Source organism: Notechis scutatus, chromosome Z (assembly GCF_049901735.1).
Source record: "Notechis scutatus isolate UNSWTSFEM ecotype Mainland chromosome Z, rNotScu1.2, whole genome shotgun sequence".
NCBI lineage: Eukaryota > Metazoa > Chordata > Lepidosauria > Squamata > Elapidae > Notechis > Notechis scutatus.
In genome coordinates this window covers 140,997,851-141,016,257 of record NC_142025.1, presented here as the reverse complement: position 1 = coordinate 141,016,257, position 18,407 = coordinate 140,997,851, and the positions used below count along the sequence as shown (strand labels likewise).

The 18,407-nt window shown below is 44.0% G+C and overlaps 1 protein-coding gene across 9 annotated transcripts in view; it reads left to right on the top strand.

Annotated features, from left to right (window-relative positions):
* Positions 1-18,407, top strand: part of STX1B (syntaxin 1B) — a 175,810-nt gene that overhangs the window by 19,898 nt on the left and 137,505 nt on the right. For 4 of the 9 annotated variants that reach the window (XM_087946757.1, XM_087946756.1, XM_087946750.1 and 1 more), the window contains exon 1: positions 7,980-8,265. The exons of the other annotated variants lie outside the window; for them this stretch is intronic. In XM_087946757.1, coding sequence (XP_087802883.1) covers positions 8,236-8,265 — 30 coding nt within the window. In that variant the 5' untranslated portion in view covers positions 7,980-8,235. Of the gene's footprint in view, positions 1-7,979; positions 8,266-18,407 lie in introns of those variants that run through there. 9 annotated transcript variants of the gene reach the window in all.

Genomic DNA, 18,407 nt, shown 5'->3' with positions numbered 1-18,407 from the left:
AGTCAAGGACTACCTGTAATTGAGGTTCCTATGAACTGATTCCAAAACATCTGGAAAGGCACCAAGTTGGTGAAGGCTGTTTTTTGATGGTGCATCTAAACAGATTTGGGAGCCCTGCTCTATTCTGAATGGCATGGTTTTTTTTAAAAAATGTGTTGCTTGTTCGGTTTCACATATAATATCATAGAGGTGGGAGGTACCACCTTTCATTTAAACATATCTTTTTCCTTAAACGCTTCTTTTGTCAAATTGCTTTTAGTTGTTAAGAATATTTTTTTTCTTTTTTCCTAGCTTTCAGTCAGAATGTACTTCCTTTCTATCGCCTGCAGTCTGAAATGATGAAAAATAAATTTTTGTTTTCCTTTGTGAAATATTTTTGAAGATTGCTGCCATCCACTCTCAATCTACGCATCTTAAGGCAAAAAACACCCATTACCTTCAATCTGTCCTACATTTCTAATCATTGGATCAATCCCACTGAACCTCTTCTACCATCTGAATTGTTTAGTGTGGTATCCAGAACAGGGTGCAGTATTCTAGATGAAACCTAGCCAATGCTGGTTTCTGTTTTGTTCCTCACCGGAAGTGTCATAAATAATGTTTTAGTGTCTCCCTTCAACGCCCCCTCCTCTCAGCCTCTTTTCCTGTCTCAGTTTTCTTAACCAACTGCTTTTTAAAGGCTAGGGCACACAATTGATTAAAACCTTTCCTCCATCAATTTCCTGGTCTTTCCCTTCCCTTCCCACCTCATCCCCTACCCCTTTGCACCATGTGCACCCTTTGAATTTTCTTCAAAAGTATTTTCCAAACTTGCTTGCGTAATAGTCTCCATGGACCGAGATTATTCTTTCGTCCAGCAGGGAGCAGTGCTGCATTCCTTCATGCAGCGGTGATCTGTCTACAAGCAGGAGAGATCTCTTCAAACAGAACATAATTGAGCAACCATGCACACAGCCGCACGTACCCAGGGATGCAAGTCTACTGGTGTGCCAATGAAACTTGCTCTGGTTGGCCTGAATATCCTTTGGCTTTTGACTACCCCTCGGGTTCCCTATGACTCAGTGGAAAGGACATGGTGTTACTATAGGCACCCGAGATGCGTTCCCAGAGACAGGCTAACCGGGATTATAGATGCTCTGCAGGAAAATGAGGTAGGGATTGGAGATGATAGGAGTGGGATGCAGCATTTCATAATTTCTCTCCCCTCTTTCTTCCCCCGTCCCCCGCCCCCCAAACCTGGCACCTGCCACGATTCCTAGAGAAGTTGAGATTCCCAGGAATTGAAATCTGAAACATTCTGGATTGAGAAAAGGCGATACCCATTCTCTCCCCGAACACGCTCTTCCCAGAGGTGTTATTCAGCAGCTTCTGACCAGTTCTGGGGAACCAGTAGCGGAAATGTGGAGTAGTTCAGACAACTGGCAAATGCCACCTCTGACTGGCCCCACCCCCACCTATTTTCTGCCTCCCATTGAGTCCCTGCTGATCGGCTGGGTCTTCTTCTTTGGTTGCCCTGCACAGGAGAACAGAGCTGGAAAGCAGGTTAGTGGGGTGGGGAGGGAATGGGGATTTTGCAGTAACCTTCCCCTGCCACACGCACCACGCCATGCCACCCCCACCAAGCCACGCCCACAGAACAGGTAGTAAAAAGTTTTGAATCCCACCACTGGATCTTCCATGTATAAATCTCGCTGCAGACAGATAACTAATAAAACCTGGAGGATGGTTATGCCCTGAAACCTTTAGCTTGCCCTGATGAACATTTGTGACAGGAAAGTCAATTAAAAAACAAAAACAAAAAACCCTTCGGAAAGGCAACCGGTCCTTCGCTGTCAGAAGCAAGTTGTACAGGTGGCCCTTGACTTATCACCACAATGAGCCCAACATTTGTCCCGCTAAGTGAGACAATTTGTTAAGTGAATTTTGCCCCATTTCACGACTTTTCTTGCCACGTTTGTTAAGCGAATCATTGCAGTCGTTAAATTAGTAACCCGGTTGCTAAGTGAATCTGGCTTCCCAGCCTTGTCAGAAGTTTGCAAAAGGGGATCAGGTGACTCTGGCACGATGCAGCTGTCGTAAATAGGAGTCAGTTGCCCGGTTGCCTGAATTTTGATCATATGACCATGGGGATGCTAAAAACGGTCATAAGTGTGAAAAATGGTCATAACTCATTTTTACAGAATACAATGGAATGGGAATAGAATAGAATACAACAGAGTTGGAAGGGGCCTTGGAGGTCTTCTAGTCCAGCCCTCTGCTCAAGCAGGAGATTCTATACCATTTCAGACAAATGAATGTCTAGACTCTTCTTATAAATTTCCAGTGATGGAGCGCCCACGATTTCTGAAGGCAAGCATTTCCACTGGTTAATTATCTTCACTGTTAGGAAGTCTCTCCTTCATTCCAAGAAAATTTTCCTGCCATTGTAACTTTGAACGGTCACTAAACAAACCGTTGTAAGTTGAGGACTACCCGTACTTCATTTTTGCATTTCTGCCACTTTATTCTGGTCCCACACTTACAATTTTGCTGTGCATTTTGAGATGGAGATGGAAGAATGAGGCAAGCCGCCCCACTCCGCTTTTTCTCTGCACGTCACTTTCATCCTTTCTATTTCCCCATCCATCTTTCATCTGATTCCTTCTCACCACAAACTTCAATACTGCTTTAAGATGAGCTGGACTGCAGGTCGTCCTTGACTTACAACCACAATTGAGCCCAAAATTTCCATGGTTAAGTGAGACATTTGTTAAGTGAGCTTTGCTCCATTTTACAACCTTTCTGGCCACAGTTGTGGAGTGAATCGCCACAGTTGTGTTAAGTTAGTAACACGATTGTTAAGTGAATCTGGCTTCCCCAGAAGGTCACAAAAAGGGATCACATGACCCCGGAACACAGCAACGGTCATAAATAGGAGCCAGTTGCCAAGCATTTGAATTTTGATCACATGATCAACGGGATGTAAGTGTGAAAAATGGTCATAAGTCACTTTTTTCAGTGCCATTGTAATTTTGAATGGTCACGAAATGAACTGCTGCAAATCAAGGACTAGTGATGGATTAATAAACAAGTTAATAAACGTCTTCTCAACCTAAATCCATAAATTACACTACAGGCCTATTCTGCTTATTGCTCATAGACATACAATCCCACCAATGCTGACCTAGAGAATCTAATCATATTCCCCACTTCTTCAAGTAGTTCTTGAGTTTCTTCTAGGCATAACCTTTTCTAAAAGTGAGCTTGAAAAAAATGAAGATTCAATTCCAATTTTATTAAATTCTTAAAAGTGATGGACAAATCCATCTTCAACATAAGAGCCTCGGGGGCACAGTGGCTAGAGTTCAGTACTGCAAACTACTTCTGGTGACAGCCAGCTGCCTGCAATTTGGCAGATCGAATCTTACCAGGCTCAAGGTTGACTCAGCCTTCCATCTTTCCGAGGTGGGTAAAATGAGGACCCAGATTGTTGGGGGCAATAGGCTGACTCTGTAAAACGTTTAGAGAGGGTTGTAAAAGCATTGTGAAGCGGTATGTAAGTCTAAGTGCTATTGCTATATTCTTAAGAAGATCGGTGTATTCTTTTTCCACTCTTTAGTGTGTATGGAAGTTGGCATTTTAGAATGTGTTGTGCATTTTAAATCTCGTGCCCTGTGTTCAACATTTCCCCTGTAAAAATATCTTAAGAATTCACCTATCACCATTGCTAGGGCTGTCCTTTGAATAATATTGTAACTCTTTGAGTTGTTCTGGTTTTGTATTCTGCTTTCAGGGTGCTTTCCCACAGAGCAATCTCAACCAAGGATATAACATGCTCTGGAGAAAACAACCCAGACCAGTCTATCTAACATATAATTCACTGCATTTGCTCTTCATTGCCTAGAGTGCTCTGCTTGGGTGTGACCGAACATGCAAGTAGTCTGCTGAACTTACCACCACAATTCAGCCCGAAAGTTCCATTGCTAAGCAAGCCAGTTAAGTGAGTTTTGCCTCATTTTATGGCCTTTTTTTGCCACTGTTCTTAAACAAATGACTGCGGTTGTTAAATGAATCGTATCACCATTAAGCAAATCTGGTTTCCTCGGTTGATTTTGCTTGTTGGAAGCGGCTGGGAAGGTTACAAATGGGATCACATAGGATACTACTATTCTCTTTCTCCTCCTCCTCCTCCTCCTCTTCTTCCTCCCTGCCAGAATGAAACCACCTTGCCTTTGTCCTTGGCCAAAAATAAGTCATTATTGGTTCATGTTTCTGATAGAAGTCAGCAGATGGGCTGGCCTCTGTGTCTCTCCATATTCATATAGTGTGTTGTTATCCACTAAGAGCCTCCATTTGAGCATATTGGTTTTACACTTAGGCACTGCAACCCTCAACTTATTCAGGGTCTTCCAAGTAATATAAGGGAGGTCAGATCCTTCAGTCATACCCTCCTACCCCAATTGTCCTAAACACATGCCAGTTGTCAAGCATCCAAATTTTGATCACGTGACCATGGGGAATGTTGCAATGGTTGTGCGTTGCTTTTTTCAGTCCTGTTCTAACTTTCAATGGTCACTAAATGAATGGTTGCAAATCAAGGGCTACCTGTTTCTCCCTCTTAAGAGTTCCTTCTTGATGTAACCGGGGTTTAGCTAAATTCTGGGTACAAGAAGGGCCAGTTGGCTTTCGAAAAAGCAACTTTGCTATGGAAGTCCCTTAATATATTTGTAGTGGAGGTACAATAGATGCCTTTCCTGCAAAGCACAAGGCCATTTTCCCCAAAAAAGTTTTCTAATGCCCCCATCCAATCACTTTTCATTTGGCAAGAACCCTGGAGTCCAACGCTTCCAGATGTACCAATCTGGGGAAAACTTTCTGCACTTCCTTGAACACAAAACAATAGTTAAACTATGGCAGTGATAGCTAACTTTTTTGGCACCAAGTGCCCAAAACACATGCGCGCATTCCCAAAATGCAATGTGCACTGCGCATGAACCCTGCCCCCACACATGCATACATGGATCCCCCATTTGTGCGCCCCTGCAAATGCACATGCATCCTTGCCCATGCACATGCAACCCCCACACGTGCAACCCACCCCTACGGGCGACCCCGCATTCCCCATCCCCGCGCATGCGTGGCAGAAACCCAAAGACCAGCTGGCCTGTGGGAGGCACGCAAGTGCATGGGTAGCAGATCTGAGCTGGGGCGATGGCTTGCATGCCCGGAGAAAAGGCTCTGCATGCCACCTCTGGCACGCGTGCCATAGGTTCACCATCATGGAACTATGGTTATGATGAGATATTTGCATTTCCATTCTTTGCTTGCAGGTTGCTTATTAATTACTGGAAAGTATTTGTGTACTGCTTTTTGGGTCATGCCTACTTTCCATTCAGCTTGAACTATAATTAAATACACAAAGCAAGGACCTTTGTCTATATTAAAATATACAAACCCGTGGCCTTGAATATGTCTGCTTTAAAGCATCCAATGCCAACATCAATAAATCTGTTTTCTGGGTGCCTCTTAAATGTAAAAAGTTGGACACAGTACAAGCTTTAGAGGAAGAATAAAATTATAATGGCTGCAGCTGTAGGAAAATCCTTCTTTCTGGTTGATTGGTTGATTATATGCTACCAAGTTGGGGCAGCTCTTAGGGCCTACATAGATTTTCTCGATGATAATCTGTTCCTGACCTGGTATCCAACCTCAAATTGATTGAAGCCATATTAATATAATACAGTCATAAACTTAACCTGGTTAAGAAATTAGGGAAAGAGCAACATTTTTAGCAAGGTTGTCATATAGCAGTGAATTTTAAAACAGTTATAATTTCCAGTTGATGCATAAGAGCATAGAACAGAGGTGAGCAATTAATTTTCCCAAGGGGCCACATGAGAAACTGGAACTGTTAATGGAGGGCCAACCCGAAAGGGCTGTGAAGGTGCATAGGCATGCAAAATATATAGCAGTCTTCTTCAAAATAAAAGGAATGCATTTGTATCGCATGCATGGTTTACACTTTTTTATATTTGATTTCCAGTTTCCAACTGACCTCGTGCAAGCTGGGTAGGGACAGTCAAAGGGCCAGATGTAGCCCAAGGGTCATAAAATGCCCAGGTCTTATATAGAGCAAATTATATACTGTAGTTGAGCAATGAGGTTACCATGACTTAATCTATGGCTAAACTACTTTGATGCAGAAATGGCTCTAGCTGGCCTACCAAAGTAAAAGAGTAAGAAAATATTCATGATTAAGTTCCTTGTAACCAAATTGGTTTTAGGGACACCAAGTAGCTACTTACTTTTTCCTTGTAGTTGAAAGGAAAGTAAGCTTGAGGTGTGATGCGTAGTATAATAGAACAGCAGAGTGGGAAGGGACCTTGGAAGTCTTCTAGTCAACCCCTTACTCAGTCAGGAGTGCCGTTTCAGACAAATGATTGGCCAATTTCTTTTTAAAAACTTCCAGCATTGACAATTTCTGGAGGTGAGTTGTTCCACTGATTAATTATTCTAACTCTCAGAAAATTTCTGCTTAGTTCTAGGTTGGTTCTTTCCTTGATTAGTTTCCATCCTTTGCTTCTTGTCCTTCTTTCAGGTGCTTTGGAAAATAGGTTGACACCCCCCTCTTCTTTGTGGCAACCCCTCAAATATTGGAACACTGCTATCATGTCGCCCCTATTCCTTCCTTTCATTAAACTAGACATAGCCAATTCCTGCTATCGTTCTTCGTATGTTTTAGCCTCCAGTTTCCTAATCATCTTTGTTGCTCTTCTCTGCACTCTTTCTAGAGTCTCAACTTCTTTTTTATATCACGGTGACCAAAACCATATGCAATATTCCAAGTGTGGCCTTACCAAGGCATTATAGAGTGGTAAGGTTACATTTCTTGTTATTATGTGCTGAATTATAGCATGTTAGTAAGGCCTCCCTCCTTCCCTGGTTCCATAGTCAGAAATCTGAATGGGTTATGACCCATCCTGTAAAATCGTTCTTCCCCCAAAGGTTTTGTCCACAGCAGTCAGGAATCAGATGCATCAGAATTATTATTAGAATCACATAAGTTTGTTAAACACTACAAATATGATTAATAATATTTTATTTGTAGTAAAAAGAGGGATATTTAGAATATGGAGATTGACATAAAAATAAGATACTGAAATGGTGAATAATCAAAGAAAATGTGTGTATGAAATGTGTGTATGAAATTTTATAAGATTGTCAACTGTATTGAATATGAAGAATATTGTCATATTTGTTTCAAAAGGCAAATTGTTCTCTGGAACCACACTGTCCACACCATGATATGTTTGTAAAAACAAGAAAAAAAAATTATACATATGGATCAGAATCCACCACTTTGTGGAGAAACAGGAGAAAACATCACTTCTTTTCTACCAAGCAGAAATTTTTTTGTGGACTAGAAGATTGCAGGTATATTTTCTAACTTTTTGTGGATTAGAAGATTGCAGGTCTATTTTCAAAGCTGCCATAACACCTTGAACTCAAATACCGTCTTTTAATTACCAACTTTCTGGGGATTACGCTAGTTGCCCCTGGGTCATTGTACCTTTTGGACGTGGTTAAAGTGGGAGTAAGTAACCCATATCGCTTCGACTGCTTTTTTCTCCTCCCCTACTAATATTTATAGACATCGGTTAATTACTTCTCCGTTGCTTCTCGGTGGGACTCAAAGGGGTTTCTCACCCAAAATTGGTGCTGCAACCTGGAAATTAACGGGCACTGTCATCTTAGGTGAAACCATTCAGAAACCTTCTCCAAAACAATATACAGGTTCCTGCCAGGGTGAGATGATTCTCGAAATCGCGAGGAAGCAAAGCAAACCCCGCTTACGATGGCTTCCCCCCACCCTCCAACTTCTGTGATAAGACTACAACTCCCATGGCCCCTTGAGTGGGAGGGAGCATGCCCAGCCTCTCGGCTCTGCTCCCCCTCCCTGCCTTTCTCTCTCTCTCCCTCTCCCTCTCTCTCTTTCCTGCATTCTCCCACCCTGCCTTGCTGCATCAGCACCAACCTTTCTTCATCCTTAGAGCGCCGTTCTCTTCCCAGCTTGGCTGAGCCCGGGAAGCTCCATTTATCCATCACTGCAAGTCCCAGCAACCCCCTTCTCCCTTCTCCCTCTCCACCTCAAAGAAGAGGGTTCTTCCCCACCGCCCGTGTCTGTCTGTCTGTCTGCCGTGCCACAGGGAGCGTGGGGGGGAAAGAAGAGCCCACTGACCACCCACAGGAATCGCAATGAAGGATCGCACTCAGGAGTTGAGAAGTGTAAGATGCAATTCCATTTCCCCCCTACCTCATGCCTAGTGGGAGCGGCGGCGGCGGGGGGGTCCTGGCTCCTACCCCCTCCTCCCCATACCAAGATTGAAATTGGGGGGGGGAGGGATGCGAGTAACAGCTTCCAAGAGACATCTCATCCCCTCCCCCAATGCCCAAAAGGAATCCTCCTATTGAACCTTCCCTAATAGTTGAGGATTCTCCAGGGAAGGGACCACTCGGGACCGCTATTGTGCGGGGGAAGCGGGGGGGATGGATGCTCCGGGAGTTCAGCAGAAGTAGAAGTCTGCCTGGCATCTGTGGGTGAAGGCAGATTATTTCCAGCAGAGGTGTGGGGGAGGGGGAAGACACGGCCCGAGAAAAGGGGACAGGGGAATCATTTTGGAGGTAGCAAAGGGGGTAGCGGTTGGGATTTCTGCAGAGAGGACGTCTCCAAAGGGAAGAAAAGGAACGGCACAGCAAGGGTATACAGCTGATTTTTTTAATAGGTCATTCTCTCTCTCTCTCTCCCTCTCTCTCTCTCTCTCTCCCCCTCTCTCATTCTCCTCCCCAAGTGGGTGTGGAAGAGAAACGAGAAATCCTTCCCCCCCTCTCTCTGAACAAGTCTGGGGAGGAAAATAACTTTCTCTTTGCCCCCTCCACCCATCCTCTTGCTGGGGAGAAGGCTGAGACATCCTCTGCTTCTCCCCCTCCCCCTCCAGGCTGAAGGTTGAATCCAATTGGCAGTGATAGGTGAGCTTCTTGTAAGAGACTCTTTCGAAGTGGCTAGTCTCCATCCTGGTCTCTTCGTGCCATTTTCTGACTAGCGTGGATGGAAAGGACAGCCCTACCCTCAGATTATGAGAAGAACCTCATCTAAGTGAAACCCTCCCCTAATGCATACACACACACGCACACAGCCACCTTAGCTTGCTTCCTCCCATCACCTATTTTCAGGTTGGCTGTGAGATGTTTGCGGCTTGCATTTAAAAAGGCAGAAGAAGATAGCTATGATTCTCTCTTCTGCCTCCCTCCAGCAGCAGCAGCAGCAGCGAGGGAGCAGATACAGAGCCATCCCTTTAAAGACACTGCAGTCTGGGTTTTAAAGTAACACAACCTGGAGGGTTGGGGGAGGGAAGGGAAGGCTATCTTGTGATCAGGGCAGGCAAAGTGGGGTGACTGAGAAGAATCCACTCTCTTCATCTGATCTCCCACTGAGATGGTTAGAGATCTGGGGGTGGGGGAGGGGTGAGGGGGGGGTAGAAAAATAGCAGAACCTGCCCTTCCATTTGCTCGCTTCCCCTACCCCTGAACATCAAAAGAAACTCTCCCATCACCTACTGCATCCCAAATTCAGATATTTTGGGTAGTTGATATATTCCAATCTCTTTAAGTTCAGTTTAACTGTTTTCCACCCCCCCCCCCCCCTTTCCTTTTGAAAGAATATGTTCTTTTTGGGGGGTGGGGGCCTGGGGGAATGCCTGCAAAGAAGAAAGAATGTATGTTTTTAACCGTCTCTGCAGATCTGTTTGCAGGAAATTTTAGGATCTCCTCTATTTCCCCCTCCACGCCTTCGTTAGCGCCTCTTCGCTTTTTAAAAATCTACTTATTTCCTCCTCCCGAAAAGGTAATTAGAAAGGTAAAGCCTCTTCCAAACAGTTTGAGCATTATTTTGTTTTGTGTTTGGGGAGTGAGGGAGATCTTTGCGGACTTGAGTGGGTCGTCCCACTGATTAAAGGTTTGAAAAAGTGAGGGAGGGAGTGAATTGCGAAACAATTCAGCTGCAATTCATGTGGCAGGCTGTTTTTTTTTTTCCCTTACCCACATGGGTGGGTAAAAATCTTTCCTCCACTTCCCCCCCCTTTACATTTCCCTTCCTCCCCCCCTCTAAATTTGTGCTAATCTCATGAGTGAAGGAGAGGGAGGTGCACACATCCATAGGTATATAGGCAGGCAGACGCCGAAAGAGATGTTTAATAATCACTATGCCACATGCTTTTGTCTTCTGCAGAGGCAAGGAGGAGCAACACTTTCCCACCCCCATTTCTTGTGTCTTGTTTAAACAATGGGGGGTAAAAAAAAGGGGGGGGGGAGAATTCAGGGCAGATGCTGCAACAATAGAAGAATCCTGGTGACTAATGGGTGTATGTGTGCATGGAGAGTGGAGACACACACACACATATCTTATATGTACAGCTCCTCCCTCTCCTTTATCCTTTAGCTTCTGTTATTCTGTTTAGATTACAAAATATATATATATGTGGATGTGTTTGTGAAGGCTCCAGTTCTAGGAATCTCTTTGGGGAGGGGGATGTTCTTCTGTGGGGCTTCGGGGCGCATGCCCCACTTCACATCCGCTGTGGGTAGCTAGAAAAGGAAGAGAAAAGCTGCCCATCCTCCTTCCCTCCCTCCCTCCCTCCCTCCCTCCCCCCTACCCATCCCTCAAATACGTCTTTCTCTGCCTTTGCCAGCCAGTGAAGAATAGGTCCCAGCGTTCCTGCCTAGCCTCCTGGCTGGGCGAGAGGAAATGGGAGATTTGCTTTATCGTTGGTGCATTGTGCGTTGTGCAGTGGGGAGGTGATGATGATGGAGGAGATGGGTTTTGCTGCAGGAGCCAAAGGCTTGTGTGCATGAGTGTGTGTGTGTGTGTGTATCTCTCTCTCTCTCTATCTCCCTTCCACTACCCCCCCCCCAACACTTCGTGTTAATAGCGTTGGCAGTCAAATGCAGTAGGAGAGAAAGTATGCCAAAATACACAGAGACAGGAGACGCGCGCGGGGAGTGGGAGAGAGGTCGCTCAAAGTGTGTGTATTGGCAAACAAGAGGATGCAATCTCCCCAGATCTTGTGTCGGTGGGGCACGGAGCACTGGAAGCATGGGGGGTAGGGGTGGGGAGAAGATCCACAGCCCCCCTCAACCAGCCAGAGAGTTTGAGTTTGTAGAAGTGTGAATATTTGAGACATCAGAGACGTACTTGCAGGCTTCCTGGTTTGTTTGTTGGTTTTCTCCCCTCTGCTCTTTCGTACTCTCACAAGAGGATAATGTTCCAAAGAGAAGAAATTAGCTGGGTCTCCAAAGTTCCCCTAAAAGGACCCCGGCATGTAAAATCCAACTTAACTTTTTTTTTTTTTAATCTTCTTTGTCTGCTTTGTGGCTCTACCAGAAAGTAGCAAGACAAGGACTCTTAAATGCTTCTGAAAGACTCTCAACTTTAGGCTCCAGTATGGCTCTTAGGAAAAATATATCCACAGTAATGGGGCAGCCACAGGTTTATACTTGCAGTGGATCAGGCATATCTTGGCTGTCCCTGCTCTCCCTTCCCACCTCCAGCAACCCCAGAAGTGACTTCCTCTGCCACTGATTCTCTTGAAGCCAATAGGACAGAACACCACGTGCAGTTCACTGGGTCCAAGCTATTTATGGGTCTGAGCTATTTGTTAAGGCCCAGCCATGTCCATGAGACCTTCTCCCCAAGGGGCACCATTTGCCTTTAATGAACACACCTGGGACAACCACATCTGCAACCTGAAGTGGGAGGAGCAAGGCTGGGGCGGGGTGGGGAAGAATCAGGTGGCAGGTGGAGAACAAGATGGGATTTTTGTTTTTGGTTGAGGGTCTTCAAGAAGGGCTTGAAGGTGGGGTGTTGGTGTCCGATGTGGCAAAACACTCAGAGAAGAGAATGTGGAGGGAGGAGACCAACTGGGGTCTGACTGGATGGTCTTGGGCGATGGAGAAGAATGAGAAGGGCGTGAGAAGAAGACAAGTGGGCGAAGGTGGAGTTGAAGTCAGATGTGCGGGCTGTCTGTGGAGTTGTATTGTCATTTTTGATGCATACCATTCTCCTTGTGGCTAAGAAAGCTTCTTGGTCACAGCAACCGTCAAATATAAACATCTCAAGCTCAGTTTTTTTAAAAAAACACGCTGCTATCCCAGCATCTGTAATAAATACAGATGTATGACGATTCTTTTTGGAACAAACTCACGAAAGAGGGTAGGGGTTTTGCCTTGCAACTATCAGGAGACAACAAAGTAGATGGGACTGCCGGCAAGGCTGTGTTCCCAGCACCTTCCAAATCTCATCTGACAGGAATGCTCGGGGCAAGATCTTGGAGGTTAAAGGAAGTATTTTTCTTGGACACAAAGAGAAGAAGCCGCTTGAGGCCTTAAGCAACAGACCTAACAATGAGAATTGAGCTTAGGAGCAAACTGATAGCCAGAACTGATTTAGATAGGGCTCCAGCTGGCTGCCTTCAGACACTAATATGGTGATAGTCCTCTTTTTTTTTTTTTAAGCAACCCTGATGATACAATGATATAGTTTGGATGCACTCAGGTACTAATGGCATCTGACTTAGTTGGCCACCAACTGCAGCTGGTGATGAGCAGTCCAGGTCCCTCCTGCTGTTCTGTTTCATATCATACTTAATAGTTCCAAACTTTTAGAATAAGTAGCTTTAAAGAGCCATGAGTGCGACGGAGAAAGTGAGAAGAGATTGGTATGGAATAAAAGATAGTGGCACCCAAAAGAAGGAATAGATAAAATTGCAGGCATCTCTCTAATTGACAGAGAGTTTTAGGTCAATCAGAATAGAACTGGAAGGGACCTCGGAGGTCTTCTAGTCCAATCCCCTGCTCAAGCAGGAGACCCTATACTATTTCAGACAAGTGACTGTGCAGTCTCTTCTTAAAAGTCTCCAGTGATGAAGTATCCACAATGTCTGAAGGCGAGAGCTGTTCCACTGGTTAATTTTCCTCACTGTGAGGAGGTCTCTCCTTAATTCCAGGTTGCTTCTCTCCTTGTTTAGTTTCCGTCCACTGTTTTTTGTCTTGCCTCCTGGTGCTTTGGAAAATAAATTGTGGGTAAAATAAGTATTTAATTTTTAATTATAACAGATAAATTGTGGGTGGACCAAGGGTTTCTTGGAAGCAGTGATCGTTACTATATAAAATATGGTAACACACCATTAAGATGGGGAAATAAGAAGACACACTCTTTGTCTTCCTCGTTCTTGCGGCTCATCCATCACCCCAAGTACGAGATGGCCATTTTAATGAAACGTCTGTAACTTAGGTCTGAAGTGCAGTAATTCAAAATAAGCCCATCATCAGTCATTCCTCGAGAGTAGAGAAACTGGTGAATTTTGTTCAGATGCATTTATAAGAGCCTTAACTGCAGATCCTGGACACGTAGGTTGCTTGGGATCAGTCAAGTGGCATACTTTTCTAGTAATCCAGTTCCTTTTTCATAAAAGAATACAGAAATGCATGCTTTAGGAAGTAACTGTCTTCATACTGTGTGCCATGTTTAGAGCAATTTAAAAATACACACCTGGGGGGGGGGACAACAATAGAGTTACATCTGGATGCATGCTTACCTGACACCAGTTCCTATCGTTGCATCCTTTCAGAGAAAGCCTTAACTCAGATCTCAATAAATACATCAAGATTGTACTGCAAAAAAACACATCCTTTAAGGTAAATTGAAATCCAATTAGTAAAATAGGTTTTTTTTAAGGGAACAACAATATGCTGCTCCAATTCCGAGTTCCTTTGAAGAGGGGAAATAACGAAGATCCAAGCTGCTTTAAAAGGTAATCCAGAATGTTCTAGACCTAGGGATATGCCTGATGGAATGATTTCTCTAACTGTGGCCACAGGATGGGCTGTACGAGGACCGGAGATGAAGGGCTACCTGTTGAGGCTATGTATTTTTCTCGCTGGGTAGGGAAAGCAAATCAAAATGTCTGATCAAAGATTCCTGCATCAAGAATCTTGTTATTGGTACAAAACAAAGAGGGAGGTTGTACAAAAGAAAAAGAAAAAAAAACTACAGGCGAGAATGTTACAAAGTTTTCTGTTTCCTTATTGTGGGACACCTTCCTAATTCTTCAGGGACAAAAATTCTAGGCCAGAGGTCTCCAACCTTGGCAACTTTAAGACTTGTGGACTTCAACTCCCAGAATTTCTCAGCCAGCTTTGCTCTGGGAGTTGAAGTCCACAAGTCTTAAAAGTTGCCAAGTTTGGGGACCCCTGGTCTAGGCTGAAAGATGTTAAGAAGAAAAGCAGGGAAGCTTTGTCTCCTTATCATATCTGCATCAAGAATCTCAGAAGCCCCCTCTCCAATTAAATCTTGTTCGGTTCTCTTTCTTCACAAGGGCTGAGCACAAAATGCATCACCACCTCAGTGAATGTCAGTTCCTAGATCCCCCCACATCAAAATACAATTGATCAGCGGTTTGAGGAATACCGCATAGCCTGAGATCACAAGCCTGAGATCACAAATGCTCATATTTATAAAATGAATATGGGTTGCCCTTGACTTACGGCCACGATGGAGCCCAAAATTTGTGTGGTCAAGTGAGACATTTGTTGCGTGTGTTTTGCCCCCATTTTATGGCCACAGTTGTTAAGTGAATCACTGCTGTTGACATTAGCAACATGGTTGTTCAGTGGACCTGGCTTCTCCATTGATTTTGCTTGTCAGAAGGTTGCCAAAGGGGACATGAACTTGAGACATAGCAATGGTCGTAAGTATGAGTCAGTTGCCATGCGTCTGAATTTTGGGGATGCTACAAAGGTCATAAGTGTGAAAAACAGTCATAAGCCACTTTTTTCAGTGCCATTGTAACTTTGAGCAGTCACTAAACGAACTGCTGTAATCGAGGACTAACTGTACGTGACACTTAAATGGAATTTTTACTTACTTTAGGTGACTGCCAGCCCAGTGGCTGCCCTGAGATTCAGTTTGACATAGATTATTATTCAGCAGTAGGAGAATCAACCTATGTGAGCTTTGAACTCTCATACTTCTCTTTCTTTTTCTTTTCTTTCTTTTTTGACATAATCATGAATAGAAGCCTGGAAATATTTGTATTCATCTCCACCATGACCCAAAATATGGTTAAGGTAACTATTGTTTGTGGGAAAAACATTCTGAGATGTTAGCTTGTCCTGAGAAGCCACATTAGGCATCAGGTGTGATTTTAAAATGATTTTTAGTTAAAATGGAGTGAAGTTTCTAATCTTAGTGGGTCTGTCTTGGAAAATGAAAGAAGCTGACTTTGGTTTATGGGTTTTTTGTTTTTGTTTTTTGTCAACAGGCTATCCAATGGTAGAATACTAAATAGAAACCAAGATGGTGGAAAGGTAGTGTGAGAAATGTAAAATAAGAACTGGAGAGAGACAGTGAGCAAAATAAAAAAATAAAAAAACCACAGAATTTGCCCTATGGGAAAAATCAATGCAGGTAGTCCTTGACTTATGACCACAATTGAGTCCAACATTTCTGCTGTTAAGTGAGATGTTAAGTGAATTTTGCCGCATTTTACGACCTTTCTTGCCTCAGTCGTTAAGCGAATCCCTGCAGCTGATAAGTTAGTAACCCAGTTATTAAGCAAATCTGGCTTCCCCGTTGACTTTGCTTATCAAACGGGGATTGCATCACCTTGAGACTAAAAGCCAACTGTTGTAAGTCGAGGACTACCTGTACTAAAAAAAAAAACCCGTGGGTCTCATTTCTTACAGGATTGACATCTGATTTAAACATTTCCCCCTGCTTTTGTTACCACCAAATGTTTATTTAAGCCCAAAATGGTGCAAGGCGGGGCAGGGCAAGGACACACAAAACCTAGTGTGTTTGCTGGAATTCTTCAGCACTGTTCTGAAGTGGGCTGTTATCTTAGTTGTGTTAAAAAACAACAACAGTTGATGCCTTTTGGTAAACAGACAGTGCCCGATTCAAGATTTGCGCTTTCAGAATTTGGAGGGAAAGAGTTACTTGCTTGCGATTCTGCAAAACCGCTGCTGTTTGCGGGGAGGTGGAACAGCTTGCGGGGGTGGGGGGGCGAGCTTTAGTGATATAACCCAGATTTTGTTATATGCAGCTTCTCGGGAACGCGTTTCACGAATCCCCAGCCTTTGTGGCTCACCTGTTGCCCAGGATGAAAGTTAGGCTGCCTCCGCAGACCTTTGCCTGAGAATGCTCATTGTCTAGGTGTTGATCGGATTTTTGAGTCACTGGCTTCAGCAAGATTGCTGCATCATGTGCCTTCCGTGCAATAGTGCACAAATGTTTGATCATTCTTGGCTCAAAAATCTGGGAAGAGAGTTACCAGGGTGATTGGAGAGCAGGGGGATGTGGCCTGCAGCTTGCCATCTGGCCATCCCTTGCTTGAGAAATGGCAGGGTCCTTCACGAGAAGCATTGTCACCAGGCCTTTGTAAAACCCAGCAAAACAAAATCCCCCACTATCCAGGCAGAATTATTTGACCGAAAGCCAGTCTTGGTTATTTATTGCACATGAATCTTCTAGGAAGTCCTGGTCTCTGTGTCACTGATCTAAGGCGGCTTCTGTGGACCAATGTCACGTTGTCACAGTGACTTTGCTGTCCTTGGTAATATGCCGGATTCCATCTCTGGCATTATTTTGGAAAACTCTTGGCTTCTAATCCTTTGTCCTTAAAGCAGAATGCCACAACCTCACACAATCTAATCTTTCGTTCACGTAGCCCTTGGCCACCCTGGTTGGGAGCTTTGGTCTCAGGGTATCTAAGACAGCAGCCTTAAGGTTTAACATTTGCCTCAGTCCTCCGTAAGGGTGGTGGGGGAGAAATTAAGTGTCTTTGCTTCACAAACGTGTGCATATTTTTGCAAATGCCGAAAGCTGTGCCTGGTGTCACATGACCTAGCAGAAATGAAGAATATAAGCAAAGATGAGATCCAAATAAGGGCAAGAAGAAAGTTATTTGGGGGAGAAGTAGCTGTCTCATGGTCATGGCTATTTATAGCCTTATTTCCTTTCTTTCACTCTACCTAAATGCATGCAATAGTGTTTGGTTGTACCTAGAACAAGCCAGCCTTTGCTCGTGAACGCTGATATTCCCCCACTTTCCCCGTAAGGAGTTATCACCTCTGTTAATAAAGCCACTGTCTTTGTAAATACATTTCAAAATCTCGGTTCAGCAACCCCTTCAGATTGGCATGGGATTTGCTTAACTATGAAGCAGTCAAGTTTTTCCAGGGGGAGGTATAATTTTAACCACACATTTTCTTTTTTTTAAAAAAAAAATGCTTCCAGATAATACTGGAAGCATTTTTTTCAAAAAAAAAAGTGTGATTCACCGTCATCTTTCCCTATTTCTGTGAATGTCTGAACGTCCCCTGAATTCCTGCTCATGGGAAAGCAATAAAAGCTTAGTGATCCCTGAAAGACTTAACAAACGCATACTAAAAATGAATAACATGTGCCATGCTAGGGGTTGTGTTCAGTTATTTAGATGCCCCAGTTATCTCTGGTTTTACAGCAAAACGCTGGAGCACCATTTGGCAAATGAAGTTTCTAGCCATTCAGAAAATCCTTCCGGTCTCTCTAGCCCTCTGTTTTTTTTTTTCTCCATGTTAACAATTCCTCCAAACTTGATTCAGTCCCTGAGATAATGGCAGTCTGCTTGGTAAGCAAATGCAATGTGTCATGTTACCAGCACAGCTGAGTGTAAACTCTATGTAGGGCCATGTTGTACTCAGAAAAGCGGGGAGGGGGGGACTCCAGACTAAGGAATGAATATGGACCTGCCAGCTGTCAGAGAAATTATGTGTCCTGAGCAAAGGGTGATGAATTGTAATGCTAAATTAAGATTGCACTGTAGGTTGTGTCTGAGGTTTTTTGTTTTAATCTTTCCATCCTTTGGGAAGCTGAATATCTTTTATTCCAGGGCTAGTCAGTCAAACTGACGGCCCAAACCCTTAACCTCTTTTTAACAGATCCCAGGGCCCTCTGAACCGCTGTTCATTTATGCCATGGGGTTTCAGTAGCATGGTTTTTCAGCTTGGTTATTTATTTATTTATTTTACTAAAAAAAAAAAAAAAAAGCAAGCTAGATTAATTAACCCTGCCCTTCCGGCGAGGTCATTTAGCATCACCAACGCATCTAGGAGCCACCACCAGAGAGATGGACGATAGAAGTTAAGACAGAAGTAGGCTCTTGGCTAGCTGAATAAATTATGCAATGAAGGACATTTGCATAATTTATGCAGGTGGTGCAATTGAACATACTCCTTTGTGGAAACCTTGGCTTGCATAGCTCCTCACCGATGCCACAGGAGGTTATTTTTGCTTCCTCCTTTCTCTCATCTCCAGAGTCCCTCTGCTATCTTTG